This window comes from Bombus fervidus, chromosome 14 (genome assembly GCF_041682495.2).
Source record: "Bombus fervidus isolate BK054 chromosome 14, iyBomFerv1, whole genome shotgun sequence".
In the NCBI taxonomy this organism is placed as follows: Eukaryota; Metazoa; Arthropoda; class Insecta; order Hymenoptera; family Apidae; genus Bombus; species Bombus fervidus.
In genome coordinates, this window is record NC_091530.1 from 8,257,828 (window position 1) to 8,280,635 (window position 22,808).

General features: G+C 27.1%; 5 protein-coding genes across 12 annotated transcripts; 3 read left to right on the forward strand and 2 right to left on the reverse strand.

The window, feature by feature from the left end:
- The first annotated feature begins 1,205 nt into the window (after positions 1–1,205).
- LOC139994246 (uncharacterized) lies at positions 1,206–6,295 on the forward strand. 3 transcript variants are annotated; one of them, XM_072016702.1, is made up of 7 exons: positions 1,206–1,295; positions 1,862–2,171; positions 3,145–3,270; positions 3,365–3,461; positions 3,626–3,776; positions 3,884–4,012; positions 4,119–6,295. In XM_072016702.1, the coding sequence occupies exons 2-7, from the start codon at positions 1,939–1,941 to the stop codon at positions 4,394–4,396; spliced, it is 1,014 nt and encodes a 337-aa protein (XP_071872803.1). In that variant the 5' UTR covers positions 1,206–1,295; positions 1,862–1,938; the 3' UTR covers positions 4,397–6,295. The 3 variants fall into 3 exon arrangements, with proteins under 3 accessions (XP_071872803.1, XP_071872801.1, XP_071872800.1); XM_072016700.1 differs by having other exon boundaries at positions 1,290–1,417; XM_072016699.1 differs by lacking the exon at positions 1,206–1,295 and having other exon boundaries at positions 1,456–2,171.
- On the reverse strand, positions 6,286–8,060 carry LOC139994248 (tRNA methyltransferase 10 homolog A). 2 transcript variants are annotated; one of them, XM_072016704.1, is made up of 6 exons: positions 7,937–8,060; positions 7,590–7,849; positions 7,129–7,438; positions 6,818–6,964; positions 6,643–6,748; positions 6,286–6,568 (listed from the first exon to the last, which is right to left on the reverse strand). In XM_072016704.1, exons 2-6 carry the CDS (start codon positions 7,769–7,771, stop codon positions 6,357–6,359), a joined length of 957 nt encoding a protein of 318 aa, XP_071872805.1. In that variant the 5' UTR covers positions 7,772–7,849; positions 7,937–8,060; the 3' UTR covers positions 6,286–6,356. The 2 variants fall into 2 exon arrangements, with proteins under 2 accessions (XP_071872805.1, XP_071872806.1); XM_072016705.1 differs by having other exon boundaries at positions 6,379–6,549; positions 7,590–7,975.
- Positions 8,061–8,254: 194 nt separating this feature from the next.
- On the forward strand, positions 8,255–10,754 carry LOC139994243 (tetratricopeptide repeat protein 17). Its single transcript, XM_072016697.1, has 5 exons — positions 8,255–8,654; positions 9,481–9,784; positions 9,884–10,144; positions 10,307–10,459; positions 10,579–10,754. The coding sequence occupies exons 1-5, from the start codon at positions 8,362–8,364 to the stop codon at positions 10,735–10,737; spliced, it is 1,170 nt and encodes a 389-aa protein (XP_071872798.1). The 5' UTR covers positions 8,255–8,361; the 3' UTR covers positions 10,738–10,754.
- An 87-nt stretch (positions 10,755–10,841) lies between these two features.
- LOC139994250 (NECAP-like protein CG9132) lies at positions 10,842–14,008 on the reverse strand. 3 transcript variants are annotated; one of them, XM_072016708.1, is made up of 3 exons: positions 13,865–14,008; positions 12,844–13,240; positions 10,842–12,752 (listed from the first exon to the last, which is right to left on the reverse strand). In XM_072016708.1, exons 2-3 carry the CDS (start codon positions 13,195–13,197, stop codon positions 12,501–12,503), a joined length of 606 nt encoding a protein of 201 aa, XP_071872809.1. In that variant the 5' UTR covers positions 13,198–13,240; positions 13,865–14,008; the 3' UTR covers positions 10,842–12,500. The 3 variants fall into 3 exon arrangements, with proteins under 3 accessions (XP_071872809.1, XP_071872808.1, XP_071872810.1); XM_072016707.1 differs by having other exon boundaries at positions 13,744–13,978; XM_072016709.1 differs by lacking the exon at positions 13,865–14,008 and adding an exon at positions 13,342–13,494.
- Positions 14,009–14,826: 818 nt separating this feature from the next.
- On the forward strand, positions 14,827–22,731 carry Sa1 (stromal antigen). 3 transcript variants are annotated; one of them, XM_072016755.1, is made up of 19 exons: positions 14,827–14,987; positions 15,087–15,250; positions 15,309–15,487; positions 15,643–15,816; positions 15,885–16,089; positions 16,212–16,541; positions 16,624–17,229; positions 17,302–17,644; positions 17,715–17,948; positions 18,026–18,218; positions 18,290–18,476; positions 18,558–18,862; positions 18,947–19,158; positions 19,304–19,470; positions 19,588–19,639; positions 21,460–21,495; positions 21,711–21,884; positions 21,965–22,049; positions 22,580–22,731. In XM_072016755.1, exons 1-19 carry the CDS (start codon positions 14,965–14,967, stop codon positions 22,595–22,597), a joined length of 3,687 nt encoding a protein of 1,228 aa, XP_071872856.1. In that variant the 5' UTR covers positions 14,827–14,964; the 3' UTR covers positions 22,598–22,731. The 3 variants fall into 3 exon arrangements, with proteins under 3 accessions (XP_071872856.1, XP_071872857.1, XP_071872858.1); XM_072016756.1 differs by lacking the exons at positions 21,460–21,495; positions 21,711–21,884; positions 21,965–22,049; positions 22,580–22,731 and adding an exon at positions 20,471–20,959; XM_072016757.1 differs by lacking the exons at positions 18,947–19,158; positions 19,588–19,639; positions 21,460–21,495; ... (1 more) ...; positions 21,965–22,049; positions 22,580–22,731 and having other exon boundaries at positions 19,304–19,463.
- The last annotated feature ends 77 nt before the right edge of the window (positions 22,732–22,808 follow it).

Consider the following 22,808-nt stretch of genomic DNA (forward strand, 5'->3'; position numbering starts at 1 on the left):
TTAAATATATTTAACTACGATAGCGGAAAATTTTAGGGAAGTTTCTGTTATGACTAGTTTTGAAAAAATTTATTGAAGGACGATACATACTTAATAATTACAAATTATTTGTTACTATCATAAGTAAATCACGTATAAACAATTATCTATATACTTTTACTTACCCTCATTTACGAAAAATTGTTAATAAAATCTAGTTATATGATAATGACATTGAACAACTAGACTAAACATTTTGTTTAACAAAATCTAATTTATATGTCATCAAATTTCAGAAGATAGGGTACCAGATCATTTATTACGTTACTATGATATAGTAAAAGTGAAAACATGAAAGAGTCTAATCTAGCATAATTTAAAGTGGAATGAAATTATTAGGAAATGATAGTAGAGCAAAGATTTTATTAACCAGACAGAATTCTAGTATATAAAGTAAAACATTTTCACTTAATTAACCAGCCTATTAATTAACTTATTTTTTACTTATAAATTCATTGAATAATTTTACAAAAAAGAAAGAAAAAGGGTTAAATCGCCATTTTAAAAGAATATTAGTGCATACAATATCATACATATATGTACATACATATATATATATATATATCGTTTAAATATTAAACGTAATTTTACATTGTAAATATATTGTGTTAAAATTATTAGATAAGTATAACGTGAATTTCATAAAATTATTCATTTATCTATAAAAACATTTTGTTAAATTCTGTAAGAAGATTCCATAAGTGACATTTTTTATATAAAATATAATGAATATATAATTATGAATAATATTATAAAATACAAATTTATATAAAACAACAATGAAATTAAATTTACTTTAAAAAATATATAAGTTTATAGAAATTTTGTATAACTTTTATAGAAATGATAGGATAAAATCTTTAAAGTAGTCTGACCATTGAGTACAGTAGGTATAAATTACAATTAAATGAATTTTGTAATTAACATGTAAAATAGTATGAATCTTATAATATATATAATAATACAAGTTTCGTGATTAAATGACTTCTTAAGCTTCCGGTGTAATTCTTTCTATTCTTCCTAATTATAAAATGTATCATTTTTTATTTCAAAAATTAGATATTAACTATTCTAGCATAAATTAAAAATCAAATGTTTAATATTATATGAAATACAGTGTTGTACCAAATATTAGCGGAATGACAAAAATTTTGGAATTTGCGCAGTTTCATTGCACGTTTCCTGCTGTTTGTACGCGGTGCAACCACATCTCGTGTCTCAACAGTCACGTGTTTGAGCTAGTAGGCGAAGGCAGGGTACATGAAATAACGCTTGAGGGCGTACGTACGTCGTTTCAGTAGCACGTTACGTTAACTAGCCACGAACTAGTGCTTCTAGAGAGATACGAAAAAAGATAAAACGTGTCATTAAGAATAAGGTACATATTTATAAAATTAATAAGAACGATTGTAAAGTACCGCGAGGGTATACACTCAGTTCTTATATATATTTCGTCTCTTTTCGATTTGTGTTTCTTTCCCTTACTTTGTTCTTTCTCTCTTTCTCTTCCCCTCTCTCTACCTCTCTCTTTCTCTTCTCCCTTTCTCTCTCTCTTTCTGACTCATTCATGTTGCACTCGTTTGTACTGTATCAGCCGTGGTCATAGTCATAATCTTAATCCATCCTTTCGTTTATATTCATTTCTATCTTTCTCGCTTTCCGTTCTTCCTTCTCTGTCTTGTCAGGTCATCTCCTTCTTTCTCAGTCTTTCTTTCTTTCTCACTCTGTTCTTCGATGCAAAGCAGAAGAAACCCCCGCGGTTGCTCGTTCGTTCTCAAAAGTCTTACTCTCGTTGTCACGCGCTAAAAATACTCCCGCACAGTCTTCCGAGGGTATACCATGCCAAAGGAGTACGAAAATTAGGACGACAAAAGCAGTCAACGTCGACCTGGAACTGTCATGGAACGGCTGTCGAGAGTGGCATGTTATTTTCGATGGATGAGGAACGCAACACCTCATGATGCAAGTGAAGCGGAGGATGAACATAAAACTGTCGAGGATGAACGGTATCGGAATGTCGGGTGCAATTTCGAAGCCTCTAGGCGATTTTGTGGCATTTTGGAGAGTATCCTTCTTTGGGAGAACTCTGTGAACAGTATCTCCGTCCTCATCGTATTCAATATACTGTTTTGGTAAGTTCATATAGCATTGTAATATCATATGCATCACTACTAAGATATGCTGTTATGCGTGATTTCGCAAAATTTGATTACTACTGTACCGATACACGCTTTTTCATTGTAGAGTTGAATTTTCATTTCAGCTAGATTACAAAATAAAGAACATTTAACACAATGCTGAAGAATCAGTATATATAACGCGTGTTTTTTCTTGTTATACGTAAAGCTCTGTAATGTTTTTCTTTTTCTAGTAAACAAGCTTACTATAGTGACACTTAATAAAAATTTTATGCGCATTAGTAGAAGTTATTGCGAAGCATTCAACTGTTTCTAAACGTCTTCGATGTAATTCGCCTTCAATGTAATTTGTCTTCTAGGTCAAGGTTTGTAAAAGTGTGCGCGTTTCGGCATTTGATTTGTCAGTAGTAAATAACAGTGTCACTGTTTATGCATTCTGATACTTTATATCATTTTTTGTACGTGTTTCTTAGTAATAAGCGTACAAATAACGTGAACTATATGATGTTTTTTTTATACAAATGTTTTTTTGTTACAAAAATAAGTTGAGATAAGCGGTCATTGATGGGTTTTCGCAGTTCCGAGTAGTACATTCTAAAATCTCTTTCTCCACGATTATATTTTTTCGTGACATTCATATTTGCTTTGTCGAATGAATTGCATGTTTTCTGCGTATTTTCCCACCGGACCTACAGCACTATTCTAGATGGCAGTAGGTGTTGACAATTAAAAAAGTAACGTATGATTGAAAATCGACCAGTCCATATTAAATATAAATTCAATATTTATTTCGTTATTATGATTGATTGTATATTTAATTATTTATACACTTTATAATGAAACTGTGAATAGAAAAAATTAAAAATAATTATTTCATAATTATATATTTTTGGAAATTACAAAACATTTAATCATATATCTATACAAAAAAGTTTTAAAAAGTATTAAATTTTTATATATTTTTCAGGAGTATTATTTTATTAGAAATTCGGGGTTTTGCTGCAGCTAGCAGTGCTGCACTAGTCACTGTACTCTGTTATAGTACCTTGGAAGCTCAAGTTCAGAAGGAAAATAAAGCATTAGACACAGCTGCGTATGTGTTAAAGTTTCCAAAACATTATGCTTATATACTTATAATTATCTTATATATACAATTAATTCAATTAAAATGTATAATGTATTTATAGTTCCTATGCAAAAGCAGAACAAATTGAAAAAATAGGAAAAATAATAAAATCTGCAATTCATTGGTTGAAACAGTTAAGGAAAGAGCAACCAGGAGTGGTAATGATTTATTTATAAATATATTTTATAATATAGAAATAGTAAAATATATTTAACTAATATATATTTATTTTGACTACACTATATCTATAATATATATATATAGTGTAGTATCACTACACTATAACTATGAAATTAACTCTAAATATTAAAAATGATTTCAGTTTTGTACTGCAGTATGCTCTCTTTCTTTGGGCCTATGGATTATTGGTCGTACTATAAATGGTGTACTTCTTACATATACAATATGCATGAGCATTTTACTTGGACCTGCATTGCTGTTGAAGTTACCTAGCAAAATGGTAGTACAAAAAGGTGATTAATATAATGTCAAATATAAAAAATTTTATTTTTATTAATAGCAAGAACTAATAATGAGTATAATGTTAATTCTAAGTGTTATTATTTTCACCTTATTATAGAGTGGGATAGTGAAATTGAAGAATTTTTACCAGCAGTAACTGAAGACAATCTTCAAGTTCTTACAAGAGCTGGAGAATCAGGGGATCAATCTCCAACACCGACAAGTGTATTGTCTGATGCTCAAAATGGTATAACCAATTATTGAATACTAGTATTGTTAAATATTATTTATTTAAAGAGCTATTAAATACCCGTTTTTATCAAATTTTATTAAAAAGAATTTTTTGATTATAGAGTTTCTTATTGATGAAGATCTTCTGGGTCTTAAGATGCCATCACATGAAGATGGAAGTACTGATGGTGTAGAAGTTTCTGAATTAGACCTTAGTGCTGAAGAAACTGATGTGGATGGTATTAAATTTCAAAGTGGCCATTTTGAGAAAGGATCATCTTCTGAAGAAGAAGCAGAACTTGAACCAATATCAAGTAAACTAGTTATTCATAGTGATGAAAGTGGTAGCGAATTTGAAATAATTGATGATCAAGATATTGATAATTTAGACGTTGCATGAAAATAACTGATATATGAACTGTGAAGTTATTATGCAGAATAGGATTAAGTCGAGAGGTGACTTTGTTTGGATAACGATTAAGTAAAATAATTATTTTATTATAATTTTAGCTATTTGCTTATTTACAAATATTTGTGCAAATCTAACATAACACTTTTGGATAAGCTAAAAGGATATTATTTTTGTTACTACAGAAATAATACAAATTACTTCTTTAAATTTATAAAAACTTTAAAAAATTTATCAGTAAAATTTAGATATTCTTCTTATGTCGTGCAAATAATAGCTTCTCAGTAGTTACATTGATGTATACTTATACTAAAGTATATTCAAAAAATTGTACATATTATGTGCAACAGAGAGAATTATCTTAATTTTTATTTTTGAAGATATACGATTTTTGATGTATATATATATAAGAGATCAATCATCAAAAAACTTTGAGGGAAAGAGATAGAGATGAGCAAATAACGATTGTCAATTTCAATGTCGCTTTGACCTTCATGGCCAAAAATGGTTTTGTATATATGTATCACACACAGAAAATAGTTACCTGCGAATTATAATTAAGAAATTAGAAACTACAATGTCCATTGTGCAGCAGGTAGATTATAGATAAATATTATCATAGTAAATATTTACTCCGTTTTTGATATTACAAAAATGACATGTAAAAATGATTTTATCTATCAGGAATCAATTTTTTCTACTGCATAAATATTGAAATATTGTTTTGTGTTTCAAATCAATTACATAATTTAATTTTTGCAAAACAGCTTTAAGTATTAAATAGAATGTAAATAATATGTATGCATCAATAATATATTTTATTGATTACAAAAATCTCACATTAAAACTCTATTTAAAACTTAAAGAATTGGTCATAAATTTATTAAAAAGAATTTTTAAAATAATTTTTTAACAAACAAAGAAATAGTATATATTCTCTATCTTCAAATTAGTTACACATATTTTGGTATAAAATTGCTATTAAAGATGATACCACTTATATAGACAATTTTATTGATAGAATTGATAGATGACGAATTAATATCAAATTTTAAAATTTATTGTTAATTTTGCCCAAATTTTGCAAAAAGCATTTAATTGTATTTTATAAGTAATATTTTATTCATAAAGTATAAGAATGAACTTTAATGTGTACAAACAGTGAACATTAGAAATTATTAAATGATAAATCATTATTAAAAAGTTTCATGTTTTGAAGGAATATATGATTTAAAAAAAAAAAACAATTTCTAAATATTGAAAGTTATTTTCCAGTCATGATAACTCTATTATGTCATACAAAGTATAAAATTATAATATTTGAAGTAATAATACAATAATGAAGCTAGAATAATATAAAATTTAATTTTATATAAATCCAATTTATTCTTATAACTCCGGGTCAATCAAAAATAATTAGTGTAAATGATATATGTATGTGTAAATTTTACATAAATATAGAATATTTTTGAAATTTTCTTGCAAAATTTGAGAAAAATTAATTCATCTTCTTTAAAGTGTAACAATTTTTTTGTTTTACCTCCACATTTTTATTTTGCATTAGAGATATATTTAAAGTGAATCTGTTAAATTACCTTAAATAAAACCAGACATCTTTAATTTATTTAGATCATGTGCATTAATGCTTTGTAATTTGTGTTACTCTATTTCTAGATTGTGTCCCACATCTACACTTAATGTACTTAATGTTTAATTTCTTAGAAACAAAATTTGTCTCTTTTTATTAGTACATTTGAATTTATGTATTTTTTATTTATAATAATTTACATATGTGTACATCAACTCGTGTATATATATGTATCTTTTATAAAATATACTACGATAATAAAATAATTGATAAAAAAATAAAACAGAGTACATATACTACAATATTACATTTACTTTTTTATTTACAACATATTTTTGTTATGTACACACATTATTCATATTATTAACTGTTATTTTCAAATTCATTAATTTTAACATTTGATTCTATTTTATTATTTGCCTGAAAAATGTCTTCCTTGTCATTATAAATACGTAATGTATCTTTATTGTTTTCTAATGGTACAATTAATTGTGCATTCTTCCTTTCTGGTAAAACTTGTAGAAATGTTTCCTGCCATGTTTTTCCTTCACTGACTCTAAGTAAAATTTCAAACACTAAAAAAGTTTGTGTATATATATACATGAAGTTTATATGCTAATTAGTGAATTTAACCATATATCAGACATACCATGATCAACAGTCAAAACTTTCCTTGCTTTCATACTTAAGAATTTATCTAGAGGTAATCTGCCATGTGTTATACCAGCTTGTATAGCTAATTTATGACAGAGACCCTAAAACATAAATATTGTATAAGAAATTTATATGAACTCATCTTATTTTTTTTATAAACCTTAGCTTACCTTATGACTGTTATGATCAACAAGACCACCTATAACATACACATAGTCACATTCTAACTGAGTAATAATATTTTCTGATTCGCTGGTAAGATATATAATTTTTTCCTTTGGATAAACATCCAAATAAGGTTCTGCATGAAATTTTACCTATACATTATTATATATTATATACAGGTTGTTAACTTTAAATCAAACATTTAAATTATTTCCATATTAGATTAGATTCCATAAAAGTTGATATAAATTATCTTAATAATACTTAACAATTTTTATCTTTCTAAACTTATTATAATATCATTAAAATAACATACATCCCAATGTTCGTATCCATTGTGCTTTTGCATATCAGCTTTTGACTTCCCGTTAAAACTAGTAAGAGAAAATTGCATTGGTGCAATAGCTCGTCTATTCAAAGTATAACACCTTAGTATTTGTTTAGTTAACTTTGCAATATCCTTATCAATCATTAAATCATCGAAAGACAAATCGACTGTTATCCCAATTTTACAACTGCTATCTGCCATTGTACTTTTCTTTAAAGCTTTCCTGGATGGTCCAAGATCTATATTATTTGCACGAGCGAATGCTCGTTTCTGTCTTGTTTTTTCTCGCTCGCGTAATCTATGAAATTAAAATAACTTTTACCTAATAACATTATTGTCAAATGTAATTTGATATAATTTGATAAATTTTGTATCCTCTTATATAGCGAAATTATCGAATACATTGTAAAATCATATAATTCTTTAATTTATTAAAGAGAAATAAAAACCTTCGTTCAACCTTTCGTGTCAACCATTTTTCCCTTTTTTTTACTTTCTTCAGCTGATGTTTACTCAAATTTGGATGTAATTCTGATAACTTTTTATCTGTATTGAAACATGTTTTCTGTTCACAAATTTTTGCATATTGTGTATCATTTCCAATGTTATTTGTATCCTTCTCATTCTCCATAGTTTCACAAAAAATATGGAAATGAAACTCGCGTTCTGTTTTTGTGAAAGGATCCACTAAGAGTTGTAGTATAGTTGCCTAAAAAAAATCTCGTTTCATTCAGGCGCAGACTGCACTTAAAACACACTTGAGAAATTACAATAAATCTAAAATGATACTATATACTTCATAATAAAATCGTTCAACGTCATCAATTATTTCTGTTTATTTACATCTAATTATTCCTTAATTAAAAAATAACTATTATTTTATTTATATAAATTTATATTTAATATATTTATTATTCTATCAATTATAATTATATATAAATTTTTAGATAATTTATTATTTTTTTAGCGGACGTAAATATCGATAAATGTATTTTTTTTAAGAAAACTTTTCGACATTTAATTTTATTTGAAAAATTAAATAAACTAATCTAAAATTTCTGGGGAAATTATAGTAGTGAAAATAAATGTTGGCAATTAGTTCAATAATCCCTAAAGAATAGAGTCATCTGAATGAAAATCCAAATCATCTTTCCGTAGTGAAAGCAGACGATTTTTATATAGATCCGAAACGTGTTTGATCGGGTTTTGTGAAGTGAGAGAATGCAAGTTATTGGGGTTGACGGTCGTGTTGTCGGCTATCTTTTTTGTTTTCTGATACTGCAAGCGAAACTAACGAACTCAAGAACCTCTTGGAGGCTCAGTGCTGACAAAGTCGTCAAAACAACAGACTTCGTGAGCACAGTTGAGGATGATCCTATTCTCGATATCCTGGCGAGCAGCATTAGTATCGGAAATGGACACAGTTGGAGTAGAACAGCTATTTCTGAAAAATACGAAAAGATACAACCCTATTGTCAAGATTGTAAAAGTGTTACTTCTGGAAACCATGAACGGTAAGAAATCACAGGAATTTGGTTCATCTTGGGTAAGAGCTATGTCGTGTATCTTGTTTCAGAATGTCAAATTGATACTTTTAGTACCTTTTGAAACAAACTGGATTATATGTATACATTGAGACTTATATTTTTCAAATATATAATTCAAGAATTTATAAATATCCGGAATAAATTATATTAAGATTTGATGTTTTATGATCTTTTTGTATACATAATACCTATAGTATTCTCACAATAGAATGATGCACACTTTTATATAACATTCTATTTAGTTGAAGAATATTTAAAGGTCTGAAAGGATATATTCTCAGAGATAAAAGCTTTTGTTCCATTTTTATATTTATTTAATGTAACTTATATCAATGTTTAGCACACATGTAACAATATCAATGAGATTTTAATCAAAACATTGTAGTTGGTATTTGACATTGTTTTCTATATTACATTGCATGTTTTGCATGTTTCATATAATTATCAGTATCCAATTTATTATTATAGTGTATGTTTCATCTATTATATTTTCAAAAAAGTACAGAACTAAATATTTAAGCTGTATGAAAAAGTATGAATACATAAAATATATAAGAATTTGTAGTTAGTTAATTTAAAAAAAAAAATTATATAAACATACTTTTATATATATAAATCTTTTTATATACTTGTATATTTTAATTATTATCAATTCTTATATTTTAGATTTTGTTCCTAATAATTATTATAAATAACCTGATGCAATTTTCTGTTTTTTCCTGTAGTTAGTATTTGTGTGTGGCTTACTGTTCTTTCAGCGTTAAAAAAGCCCTAACTTTGGTCCCCTTGGCAGACGATTCTCGTCATATGTGTTGAAGGATACACCAAATGCCACTGAATCTTTCCCTTTATCATCTCAAGTGTCAAATGAGCAAGTTATGTGCACTTCTGGTCAACAATGTGAGGATATAATTCTAGACTGTGGAAAGCCTGTCAATTTTACTTATTATGACAACTTGCGTGGTGTTGCAAATAGAGATAAGCATCCATTGGTTCCAGAACCTAATGTAGCATTCATGTTTAAGAAGAATGGTGGCAAAATTATGGATGTTGATATTGATCTGTTAGAGAAACGCTTAATGAAAGCAAAAAGAGAGGTATGATTATTAAAGAATACTTTGTTTATAAATAAACAAGTAGGGATACCTAGTGCAAAGCTGTGTATATATATATATACTTTATTCAATTTGTTGTAGAAACCAAAATCTGTCCAACTTTACAATCAAATAGGAAATTTTTGGCGTATAAAAGGTGATGCACAAAGATCAATTGAATGCTTTCGAAGAGCACTTGCTGTATCACCACATAATGCAGAAGTTTTGTTAAATTTAGCTCGAGTATTATTAGTTCAACAATATTTGGATGATGCAACATATTTAGCAAGACGTTCTTTGGAATTACAACCTCCAGATCGTAATGCTTGGCAACAATATCTTACACTTGGTCAAATATTTAAGGTAATTGAAAGTTGTAGAAATATAATCTGTTTCATATAATCATAGTGCATTTAAATATATATTCTATTTGATTATTATTTATAATACAATATCATTTAAATTTGTTTTGAAATATTATCAAGACATAATTTATCACTACATTGTTTATTATTTTGTTTGTAGGCATATGGTCATTATCAAGAAGCAGCTGTACATTTACGACATGCTTTAGAATTAAAACCAGGCCTCCCTGAAGCAGTAGAAGCTTTAAGAGAGGTAGAGTCACTTCCGGCTGCAAGCATACATGTCTATACATTACTGATAATAATATGTCTGGTATGTAAGATAAAAAATATATCATTATATTGCTTCATTAGTGCATTTTACGTTAAAAAAATATAAATAATTGTTATTTGTAATATATTGAAAGAACTTTCAATACATTTATGTTGCAGGTACTTGGAGTACTGTTAGTAGTTTTAAGCAATATAGATTGTGATGAAGATTCTAGTCTACTTAATGGACAAATTCAACGTCCAGTTCAACGTCATTTTAGTCGCGCTATGGCTATGCGCAGTTTACGACTTAATGTTTCTCGTAATAAACGTTGTTGATTATTTAAAAAAAAAAATGAATATCCTTGTGATAGAAGAAAATTTCAGTTACTATTATCATTTATCTAACTACGAAGTATTATTTGTAATATAATTTTTAATAATTATTTAATATATTAATAATTATGCAATTTATTATAATTATAAATGAAAATATACAATAAAAAGCAACACCATTTTTCATTTACTACAAAAAGAAAAATAGCGTTAATGACTACATATTCGAGTGCAAACTTTTTAAGGTGTGTAACTATATACACACAAAAACGCACGTGATTTAATATTAAAGTATTTTCATGATTAAGAATGGAATGTCATTTACGGAATTATAAAATATTTTTGTTGTTACGTTAAATATTAACATAGGTATTATTAACAATATCACTTAGCATCATTTATAATATACAGTAATATTAGAATATATAAGTAATCATTTTATGTACCTACTCACAAGGTCTAACGAACTTCTTTTTTATCTGTGAATAATTTACAAATATAATTTAATATCATCTTTAAATAATTTTTAATATATACATGAAACAATGAAGTTCTTTTACTTCTGCAAATAAAAATATCTAATAAATTTATTTTTTATTATTCCGAATATATATTAACTTTTCGTTCATTTAGTATAATATTTTCTGAGTTTTATACAACGATATTTTTAGATGTAAAACAATAATTTTCTCTTTTATTCTAAAATAACTCACTTTAGTATATAATTTCTTAAGATTGTTTCTAAATTTATATCAATAACATCAATATAAGATAAAATTTTAGTGTCACTTTTAAAAATAAAAGTATCTAATATAAAGATCTTACATATTTCATAATACAACTGCGTGATAGCACAATAATGTGAAATATCATTTTGTAGATTATTAATGAAAAAAAAAATCGAAATATAATCTAGAAAATTAGGCCGTACATTTGCACAATTCCTGCTTTATGTACAAATACCGTAAATTAATATTAATTAAGACTGTATATACTATAATTTAATTCATATTCCTTTAAGGGTTTTCACAAAGAATGTATCCATGCAATAGACAATACCAGAAATAGTTACAGTGTATTTTGTATTTAATACTGTACTAATGATAAACATTTTTGTTATTAGCAAAATTTTATATTTGATATCATAAACTTATTCTTATTATTCTTTAATCACTTAATACATTCCTTATAGTTCAAACTACCTCCCTTTTCGATTTGTACAAGACAATAAACTTATTTGTTAACTATTTATATAAAAAATATGAGTATTGCACACATTTTATATAATTTGTTTAAATAAGAGATATAATATGTACATCTTCTAACATTTGTGAAGAAGAAAAGAAGAAGAGAAATTAAATATCAGTGTGAACTTTTTAGTCTATCTTAGTGTTTTATAAAAACATACTAATTTCAGTAAATAAGTTCCATTGAAGAATTTTAGTTAATTCTTAAACAGAATATTTCATTAATTCAAGTGAAACTCCTTTTGATATAATTCATTTTGTAATTGAATCAAAATATAAATTTAAAAAATATGTAAATACTACTATTTACTATAATATAGTAAAATATATGTAGTTGATTTACTATTCACTATGTACATAGAAACATCTTTGTCAATAATTACCCTTAAAAGATATCTATATGCAACATGCATGCATATTAATATACATGTGCACACAGTGAATATACAAATTACAATATGCATATATAGTCTATGATTCTACAGCACTGCTATATTAAATTTTAATACATCTTGCAAGTTAAAATTGAACCCAACTGGCATTTCCTACTGTTGGTGGTTGTTGAGTTTGAGATTGCTGTGATGCACTTGCAAATTCTCCCCATTCAGAACTTGGTTGATTTTGATTCTGAGCAGGTTTGTGTGCAGGAGATGACGTTGGAGTTTTTGCGGGTGGTGGTGCAATTTTTACACCACCTGGTGGAGGTGGTAAACCCAAGTTTGTGTTGGCACGCTGTTTTGTTTTAGCAGTAACTTCACTACCATCCTTCTTCTATATATTATAAATATAAGAACTTTGAAATTCATTATATAATTTAATATCTAAATTTTTATAACATCCAATACTATAAAAATATCCTTACAGTAATTTTCATGTTTATTTTTATTGTTTCTCCTTCTTTAAATCTGAGGTCTAATTCTTGTTTTGGTGTATCTTTTTCCTTTTCAATTTGTTCTTGATTTCTGAGCCATTTAAAATGGTCTTGAAGGGCAACATTTAAATCAAAACTATCAGATCTATCCAAAAATCCAACACCAATAAAAGCTGATCTTCCATTATCATCTTGAATTCTTAGAACAAAATAACGAGAAGAATCTGTAACTGGTTCAACTGCAATTCCTGGATATTGTTCAATTGGACATTTTGCAAATAATTCTCCAGTAACTTTATCTTCCAATTTAATAGTAATTGAGTCTCCCTGAGAGACAAGACGCATACGTCCAGTCCATGTAGGTTCTTGGAGATTCCAGTCAGCTGCTCTAAAATATATGTATTTAAAAATAAAATATTTATTCACTCTCATTAATTTGTCAACATCAAAATTAACATTTTTATATTATTTTAATATAAATAAATTTACATTTAATTAAACTAAAAAAGATGCATATTTTTTATATTATAAATATTTAGTATTTAAAAAAGAGGTCTTTAACAAAGACATTTTGTAACATAAAAATTTGGAATTAAATTTCCATAATTTTAAAGGTTTTACAAGTCTAAATCTTATAAAACTTTATGATATTGTATTCCAGATGTAGTACTAATATTATACTTTTAACGATTTCCGGTATAACTTTTGCTGACGTATTAAACGTCACAGCTAAAATTAATAGAAAAAACGTATTTAAAATGACAAGAAAATATGAGATATTTTAAATAGCGGTAAACAAAATATCATATTTAAATATATCTTTGCATACATTGTCGTTTTATAAAATGAAATATTTTTGAGGAAAATACTGTCAAAAAGAATCAATCGTACCGATAACCCCTATTCGTTGACCTTGGCGGTATTTTAAATACAAAGACTTCAGATTTCACAAGTAATACACTTTCATACGTATCCATTGTATTTTTTGACAACTCACAGAGAAAGTGCTTACGTTCGAGAGTTGTAACTTAACGAAGTGCTGTTTCAAAATTCGTTTATATTTTGTGACGGATCTCTGCCGTGATTTGATAACTTTATCTCCAGTCACGCCTCCTATCCCCCAAACAAAGACCGTTAACCATGGATTATTTCACTAGTGATAATAGATTCTCTTCTGTCAGTGGCACTGGTCCAATGTCAGTTTTTGCGTAGAACATATTTGTAATTTGAATTAAAATAAAGAGGGTCAATTTTTATATATTCACTCTTTACTTATTGAAATATTATTCTAAGATAACATGTTGCAAATACTAATGCCAATATTTATTATAGAAAATAAAATTTCTCATAATATGTATAGAAAACATTATAATTATATATTATTATAAATTATTAATATAAATTAAATAAATTATTAATAGAAACATCAAAGGTATTTTTCTTCCTGCTAATAATATTAAATAGTTTACTAGATAGACAATTAGATAGACACTAATAAAAATTAGATTATCTATTTTTTAAATTTGTTCTTTATAAGGATGTTTTTTATAAGGATTCAATTTAAAATTTATATTTATCAATATAAATATACTGAAAAATTAATTTAAAAGGGTCTGTTTTTATTGTTCATATCATTTAATAAATGACTATGTTCACTGGTACATATTTACATTTATTATAAGACCAACTATTGATATTCATCAAATGCGCGGGATTATTTGTCAAATTTTATTAATATGTTCTTAATTTTATTCGAGATAACCAACATTTTAATCGAATGCATCGAAAAACTATAGGAATATAAGAATTCATAATCCTCCCTAATTCCCACGTTTGATGGGAGCTCCTTTTAGGTTTAGATGAATCAAACTGCTTAATGGATACGGACATAAGTTTGGAGTTTATATTTTATAAAAATGAATTTGCGGGAAAATGATAGACACCTAGCGGTGAGAGTGCCAAGCAATCAGTGAGACACACATATCCCGGAACGTGAAAATAGCAAATCAACTTAAATACATGATCCATGCATAATCCAACGTAAATACGTTTAAATACATTTTTATATAAATATCTTCATTAATTTATATATCATACTATAATTTATATAATATGTTTACTTCAATTCAAAAATTGTAAGTTATATTATTTAAATATTAAATATATATGCTTCTAATAAAAAAATATGTATATGTAAGATATTTACAGCATATTATAATGTATTGTTTGTTTAGCCCTGAACATTATCCATCCGAAAGCTATAGTTCTCCAAGTACATCACAACCACAATATCAGGAACAGACAAATTTTGAGAACCAATCCCAATTTGAACAACCTATGACACCAGCAACCCCAACTAATATGAGAATTACAAGGAATACACGTGCAAGATTACGAGGTATGAATCAAAATGATATTTCTTTGTTAACTATTTCTAAATAGTGATTCTTCTGCAGGAGGACCTATACAACAACCAAAGTATAAAGAGATAGATACAGATTACATTCCAACTACTAGTAGTAGAGGAAGAGGAGGTAGTGGACGTGGAAGAGGGAAGCGAACACATCATTCACATAGTTTGGAAGATGAAGCTAGTCTCTATTATGTCATTAGAAACAATCGATCTTCATTAACTGTATGTTGACTGTCATATTCAAAGAAAAGTTTGTTAAAAATATTTGAATTATAATAAATAATAAATTTGTGGATAGATATTTTTATGTATATATATATATATATATACATATATACATTTATATATACATATATACACACATACCTTTTTTGTAGACTATTGTTGATGATTGGATAGAAAAATACAAAAGTAATAGAGAAAATGCTCTTCTTATGTTAATGCAATTTTTTATTAATGCAAGTGGATGTAAAGGACGTATTACTTCTGAAATGCAAGCAACAATGGAGCATGTGGCAATAATTCGTAAAATGACTGAAGAATTTGATGAGGTATGTTAATATCTATTTTTTATAAATAAATAGTTTTCTCATATAATTCATAATAATTTGCAAAATAGGAAAGTGGAGAATATCCATTGATAATGACTGGTCAACAATGGAAAAAATTTCGTGCAAATTTCTGTGAATTTGTCCAAATTTTAGTTAGGCAATGTCAGTATTCCATCATTTATGATCAGTTTTTAATGGATAATGTAATTTCATTATTAACTGGACTTTCTGATTCACAAGTAAGAGCTTTTAGGCATACTGCTACTCTTGCTGGTAAGATATATTTTTATACATGTTCATACTTATATAGCTACATTCATATTTAAGTATAAAAGAAATTATATTTATATTAATAAATTAATTAAATTAATAATATGTTGTGCTATTCTTCATAGCTATGAAACTCATGACAGCATTAGTAGATGTAGCTCTAACTGTATCAATAAATTTGGATAATACACAACGACAGTATGAAGCTGAAAGGCAGAAAGCTAGAGAAAAGAGAGCTGCAGATAGATTAGAATCATTAATGGCCAAACGAAAAGAACTAGAAGAAAATATGGATGAGATAAAGAATATGCTTACATATATGTTCAAATCTGTATTTGTACATCGCTATAGAGATACTTTGCCAGAAATTCGCGCCATTTGTATGGCAGAAATAGGAGTATGGATGAAAAAATTTCATCAAAATTTTTTAGATGATTCTTATTTAAAATACATAGGTAATATATATTAACGTATAACGTTAATATGATGGCCTTACATTCATTTTATAATATAAGTAAATTTGTTATAATTTTTTAGGTTGGACGTTGCATGATAAAGTTGGTGAAGTTCGATTAAAATGTCTCCAAGCATTGCAACCATTATATGCATCAGAAGAATTAAAAACTAAACTTGAACTTTTTACAAGTAAATTTAAAGATAGAATTGTTGCAATGACATTAGATAAAGAGTATGATGTAGCAGTACAAGCTGTTAAACTTGTCATTTCAATTTTAAAACATCATAGAGAAATTCTTACTGATAAAGATTGTGAACATGTATATGAACTTGTCTATTCCTCCCATCGTGCTGTTGCACAAGCAGCTGGTGAATTCTTAAACGAACGTCTATTTCGCCCTGATGATGAAGCAGTAGCTGGCGTTAAAACTAAACGCGGAAAGAAGCGTTTACCGAATACTCCACTTATTCGAGATCTCGTATTATTTTTTATTGAATCCGAACTTCATGAACATGGAGCATATTTAGTAGATTCTTTAATTGAAACGAATCAAATGATGAAAGATTGGGAATGTATGACAGATTTACTATTAGAAGAGGCTGGACCTGAAGAAGAAGCTTTAGATAACCAGAAAGAGACATCTTTGATTGAATTAATGGTTTGTTGTATAAAACAAGCTGCAACAGGTAAGTTTTTATGCTCTTGTGTTTTTATGGAATTGTATGACAAATATAAACCTCCTGTAATTTTCAAAATAGGTGAAGCTCCAGTTGGTCGGGGACCAACTAGAAAAATTTTATCAGCAAAAGAAATGAAACAAGTTCATGATGATAAACAACGGTTAACGGAACATTTTATACAAACACTACCGCTTTTACTTGATAAATACAGGGCAGATCCGGAAAAACTCGCAAATTTACTTGCTATTCCTCAATATTTTGATTTGGATATCTATACAAAATCTCGACAAGAGCAAAATTTGGATTCGCTGTTGAATAAAATTCATACAATTGTAGAAAAAATGCATGACACCGAGGTTTTAGATACGGCTGCAAAAACTTTAGAACATATGTGTATAGAAGGACATGCTATTTTTACCAGGTAAAATTTTATGACGGTATATATTGAAGTTTTTATGAGAGAATATTTATTACTTGATGTTTCAATTCAGGTGTGATGTAGCACGCTCAACGTTAATTGATTCCATTGTAAATAAATATAAAGAAGCTATTGATGAATATAGAAATTTAATAGAAGGGAATGAAGATCCAGATGAAGATGAAATTTTCAATGTTGTACAATCTTTAAAAAAAGTTTCCATATTTTACTCTTGTCACAATATGAATCCATGGGGAATATGGGATTCTTTATATAAGGACATTGAAGATGCCAAAGATCCATCTAAGTAGTACCATTACATATTTTGTATTATATATTTGGTGGAAATTTTATTCATATAAGTATATAAATATCTTATTACAGATGTTTACCACATGAGGCAGTTAAGTATTGCATAAGTGCATGCTTTTTTGCTATTTTATGGGGACAAAATCATCTTATGGAAGCTGCAGATTCTGGAAATCAAGGTGAAGATGAATGTCGGCAATTAAAAGAGCGTTTGCATTCTTTTATGGGTTCTATGCGTTATTTTGTTAGTGGTGATGTAAACGCCACGGTAATTACTTTATTCATACTTTTTACTATTTTTAATATGTCGATTATATGTATTTGTCAATGTTGTTTCAGCCTACTCCACCTATTTTAAGAGAAGAAGCATATAATACAATATGCGATTTATTAGTAGTGTTTTGTAATCAATTAACAACACATTCTAATCCTTTAATGCATCAATTAGTATATGAACCTGATCAAGCAATGCAAAACATGCTTAACCGATTTATTCAAGAATATGTATTTTTTGAAGAGGAAGATGGTATGCTATATTAATTTACTGAATATACACATCTTTTGTCTTACAAAGATTAATTTCTGATATAAAATATTGCAATTATAGATGAACATGATGAACATTCAAAGATTGAAGAATTACATAAAAGAAGAAACTTTTTGGCTGGTTATTGCAAATTAATTGTATATAATATGATACCTACAAAAGCAGCGGCCGATGTCTTTAAACATTATGTAAAATATTATAATGATTATGGTGATATTATCAAAACTACATTAGGGAAAGCTAGGGACATTAATAAAACAAATTGTGCTTTAACTATGCAACATAGCTTAAATATTTTGTATAATGAAATAGTAGCAGAGAAAGGCAAAGTTAACAGAAACAGCGAGGAATTTACTGCAATTAAGGTTTGTTTACATATATATATTTTACAATTAAAAAAATATATAGAAAATCTGTTTTGAAATAAAGATATGTATTAATATCTTCAGGAACTCGCAAAACGATTTGCTTTGTCATTTGGCTTAGATGCAGTAAAAAATCGTGAAGCAATTACTGCTTTGCATCGAGCAGGTGTTCTTTTTGCAATTACACCACCAGATGGTATTGAACAAGATCCTACAGGGCCACCACCTAATTTATCCTTTCTTGAAATCTTATCTGAATTTACGAATAAGCTTCTTAAACAAGATAAACGAGTCGTGTAGGTATAATCTTTATTCAAAACTTTTTATTTATATATTTCTTTCTTAACGAATTTGTTATCTTAATTAATATTTAATTATAATATAACATATATATATATTTATTTATTTATTTAGTTAATTTTATATACATTTGTGTCACAGATTAAATTTCCTTGACAGAAGATTACAAGCTGGAATGCCATCCTCACGGGGAGAGGATTGGCAACCTTTACTTTTGTACAGGAACAGCTTATTACATGGCGAAACAGATCAAGTTCCAGTAACAAGTAAGCGCGCATATACAAGACGTAAGAAGGATCATTTAGCTGGTATGTTAATAAATATATTATCTCTTAATTGAAATTTTTAATAATCTATATTAGAAATATTATTAAATATTCTAGCTTTTAATGATACTTGTAACAATTTATATAAAATGTTTGCAGAAGAAGAAGAAGCAGATGAGCCTGAAGAAGGTTCTGATCATGAGTTTTCCGGGTAAGTTAGGTGTTCATATGAAGCTAGTAAAGAATAACATATTTTTTTATATTTTATTTACTAAAATAATTATAGAAGTAGAATATTTTTTTTTATAAAAATTCATAATAGAATCAATCTATAATTTAAATCTATGTATACTTATACGCAACACACGCTTTATTGCTTTTAAAATATAAGTTATGCTATGAATGACAAGTATTTAGTATAATTAGTATTATGAGTAAATATTGCAAAATTAGCTATTAGATTTACACGCTTATGTAGATATTAATGCACATGTGTATAATGTGCACATTTCTTTTCAGTATTATTACTGTTGCATTCTCGTGTTAATGAATGCCAAAATCATACTATGCGTAAATTTGTGCGTAGTTTAATTACTAATATAAATACTTTTCTCTCATTATACTTAATATTTATTTTGCTTTATAATATGCTTTATTGAAAGGTACAGTAAGATATTACTATTAAGAATTAAAAGTACAAAAGATATTTTAAAAACGTAAAATATAAAAAATTGTAAAATAATTTTATTAATTTAAAAGTGTTTTATGCAAAAAAATATGTGATATAATTTGAAATGTAATAAATATATTGTAAACTTATTGATATTTTAAGTTTTTTTCTATGTGTATTATTAAACAAATATTTTTTTATAGCCCAAAATTTTTAGGAATAAAACATTTTTTAATACACTATCTTTTACATATTTATCATTTAATTGCATGCTTGTGCTAATAAATACTTATAGCCATTGGCGTCTTTATGTAAATTATAAATCTGTTGTGTTTGCATGAGTAGTAATCTTTTATGAATCGCTTGTTGCAGGCTACCTGATCGTTATTCAAGCTAAGACTTAGTTTTTAGCAAAATCTATAATATATTATAATCATATAAGGGGCAAAAATTGTATAAGGAATTAATGAGGTCTATTATTCTTGGTGCCTGTTTTAAAATCAACTTTCAAACTAGTGTAAGGAATTATATGTAATATTGTCAAAATATCAAATTAAGTATCAAACACATACCTAAATAATGTAAAGAGCAAATGTTATGTGAGGAATTGATGAAATCTGTTATTCTTAGTGCCTAATTTGGCTACTAAAGAACTCATCTTCTATAAACTAGTGTAAGGAAAATAAGATAAAAAATGAACAATGATATTATGAAATGATAATATTTTTGGAACACCTGACAAAAAAGTACATAGAGAACGATGTGTGTTCTATTGAACCTAAGAACTTAAAACCAAGTAAGTTTAAAATATCTTGTATTCTGTTTATATATTGATAATATACAAATTGGTGATAGATATAATGAACATGTGATATTAATTGAAATAAAACCCTCTTCTCCTATGAGTTCCCAAATCCTACTATCAAAATTTTAGATCCATAGCGAATAAGTAATATTATACTTTGTGAAGCTTTTTCCTCATTAAAATTTGCAGGAAATGTGACAGAATTAACCCATCGTTTCACATTTCCTGCTTAATATCGGATTTCTATATTTTACATTTTTTAACACGCCGTTCTCTATTATCACTGCAATATTATAGAAATGTTTTTAGGTATTTGGTTTGTTAATACTTGGGTTAATTCTGTGTACTTTATTCGAATAATTTGTCGTTTTTTGAATGTAATGACCAGATACATTAATATGTATGTACGTGATGCGAAATTTTATAATATATGCATATGTTCGTATTATATGGGAGATGTATGTAAAACTTCAGAGTTATTTAACATAAATTTTTGTCCCTTTATTTATAATAATAATTCTAATATATTTCCATCAATAAAAGCTTTTTCTTTCAGTAAACACAAGAAGAAACGTGGTGCAAGGAAACATCAGTGAGTAAATTCACACTTCTTTTGTCCATAGTTACAAAAGTAGATCAAATTTAGATTTACGTTGAAAGATTTTTGTTGAAAGAAATAAGTTTGTAGAATATATACATTCAAATAAAAATATGATTTTTTCTGTTTAATTAAAAAAATTAATTTTATAAAATAAATTTGAATATCTGCTTTTTTTGTAGTATTATTATTTTGAATCTTTATTTCAGATTAGCCGTTAATAAAGTATCAATAACTCGTGGATCTAGGGCAACTGGAATTTATGAAACCAACGAAGCTACACAGATGCAAACATCTCCATCAGCAATTATTGAAGATGCATCAACCAGTCCTTCTCAAGACATAGATAATAAACTTAAGACATTACAAATTCAATCGAGGTCGTAAGTAATGAATCCTTAAATTTGATAAATCCAAGTATTTTTTCAAGTTAGAACTATTTGTAATGAAAATATTTTCTTAGACGAAGAAGTCAAGATAATATAGAACCAAGAGAATTAAGAAGAACCTCTAGAAATTCTGGTCGTTATGTAGAAGGACAATATATGGTAAGTTATAATAATCTTTCATTCATAATGTTATACGTTAAATATTTAAACATTATTTAATCATAATCTTCACCTATATAGCCATTACTGAAATCTAATTACAAAGAATATCATAATTTAAAGTTTTAATTCCATTTCTTGTCTGCATTCTAAAACTGTGATGGTTGTTAGCATAATATTGCAATGATTATTTGACTCACCTATCTAGAGTAAGAGGATTAAATTTTATGTATATAATACAATAATATAAAGAAGCGCGATATAGTGCTAAAGATGTAGCTCTATAACATTTCTCTGCAACACTTAAAACCCTTGATATGTGTATAAATGTATTTACATGAAATAAAATATAAATATTTCTACAATACTTACATTAACAGAAAGATTGTGCGCACACATTGCATGCAGATTTGTGTCACAATTTCGTCCTTATTCAATGATAAAACATTTACAGACGAACAGTTGAATATAGTATCGAAATAAATATAGTTTATATCAATACAAAGTAATAAAATGCTTTTCTGTTATAGGAATCCGATTCCGAATAATGAAGTACAATAAAAAAGAATATATTCATTCAAGATAAAACTAAGAGGAAATGATTTGTGATACTTTATGATATACATGTCGTACTGAATAAGTTTTAAATGTTAAAAATAAAAACTTGTTCAATCGACGTTAATTCACATTCAATTATTACGTTCCACTTTACGTTTTGAAACTACTGCATTTTTAATATCATTTTCTTAAGATATTATT

Coding starts and splice junctions, on each gene's coding strand:
- LOC139994246 (XM_072016702.1), top strand. CDS start 1,939: ATGGAACGGCTGTCGAGAGTGGCATGTTATTTTCGATGGATGAGGAAC. Junction 2,172..3,144: donor GTATTCAATATACTGTTTTG/GTAAGTTCATAT, acceptor TATATTTTTCAG/GAGTATTATTTTATTAGAAA. Junction 3,462..3,625: donor GGAAAGAGCAACCAGGAGTG/GTAATGATTTAT, acceptor AAATGATTTCAG/TTTTGTACTGCAGTATGCTC.
- LOC139994248 (XM_072016704.1), bottom strand. CDS start 7,771: ATGGAGAATGAGAAGGATACAAATAACATTGGAAATGATACACAATAT. Junction 6,749..6,817: donor TTGATCATAACAGTCATAAG/GTAAGCTAAGGT, acceptor TTTATGTTTTAG/GGTCTCTGTCATAAATTAGC. Junction 6,569..6,642: donor AGTTTTGACTGTTGATCATG/GTATGTCTGATA, acceptor AAACTTTTTTAG/TGTTTGAAATTTTACTTAGA.
- LOC139994243 (XM_072016697.1), top strand. CDS start 8,362: ATGCAAGTTATTGGGGTTGACGGTCGTGTTGTCGGCTATCTTTTTTGT. Junction 8,655..9,480: donor ACTTCTGGAAACCATGAACG/GTAAGAAATCAC, acceptor TCCCCTTGGCAG/ACGATTCTCGTCATATGTGT. Junction 10,460..10,578: donor TACTGATAATAATATGTCTG/GTATGTAAGATA, acceptor TTTATGTTGCAG/GTACTTGGAGTACTGTTAGT.
- LOC139994250 (XM_072016707.1), bottom strand. CDS start 13,829: ATGGATACGTATGAAAGTGTATTACTTGTGAAATCTGAAGTCTTTGTA. Junction 13,241..13,743: donor TCAACGAATAGGGGTTATCG/GTACGATTGATT, acceptor CATATATTTTAG/AGCAGCTGACTGGAATCTCC. Junction 12,753..12,843: donor AAATAAACATGAAAATTACT/GTAAGGATATTT, acceptor TATAATATATAG/AAGAAGGATGGTAGTGAAGT.
- Sa1 (XM_072016755.1), top strand. CDS start 14,965: ATGTTTACTTCAATTCAAAAATT. Junction 14,988..15,086: donor TTTACTTCAATTCAAAAATT/GTAAGTTATATT, acceptor TTGTTTGTTTAG/CCCTGAACATTATCCATCCG. Junction 19,159..19,303: donor AAACAAGATAAACGAGTCGT/GTAGGTATAATC, acceptor TTTGTGTCACAG/ATTAAATTTCCTTGACAGAA.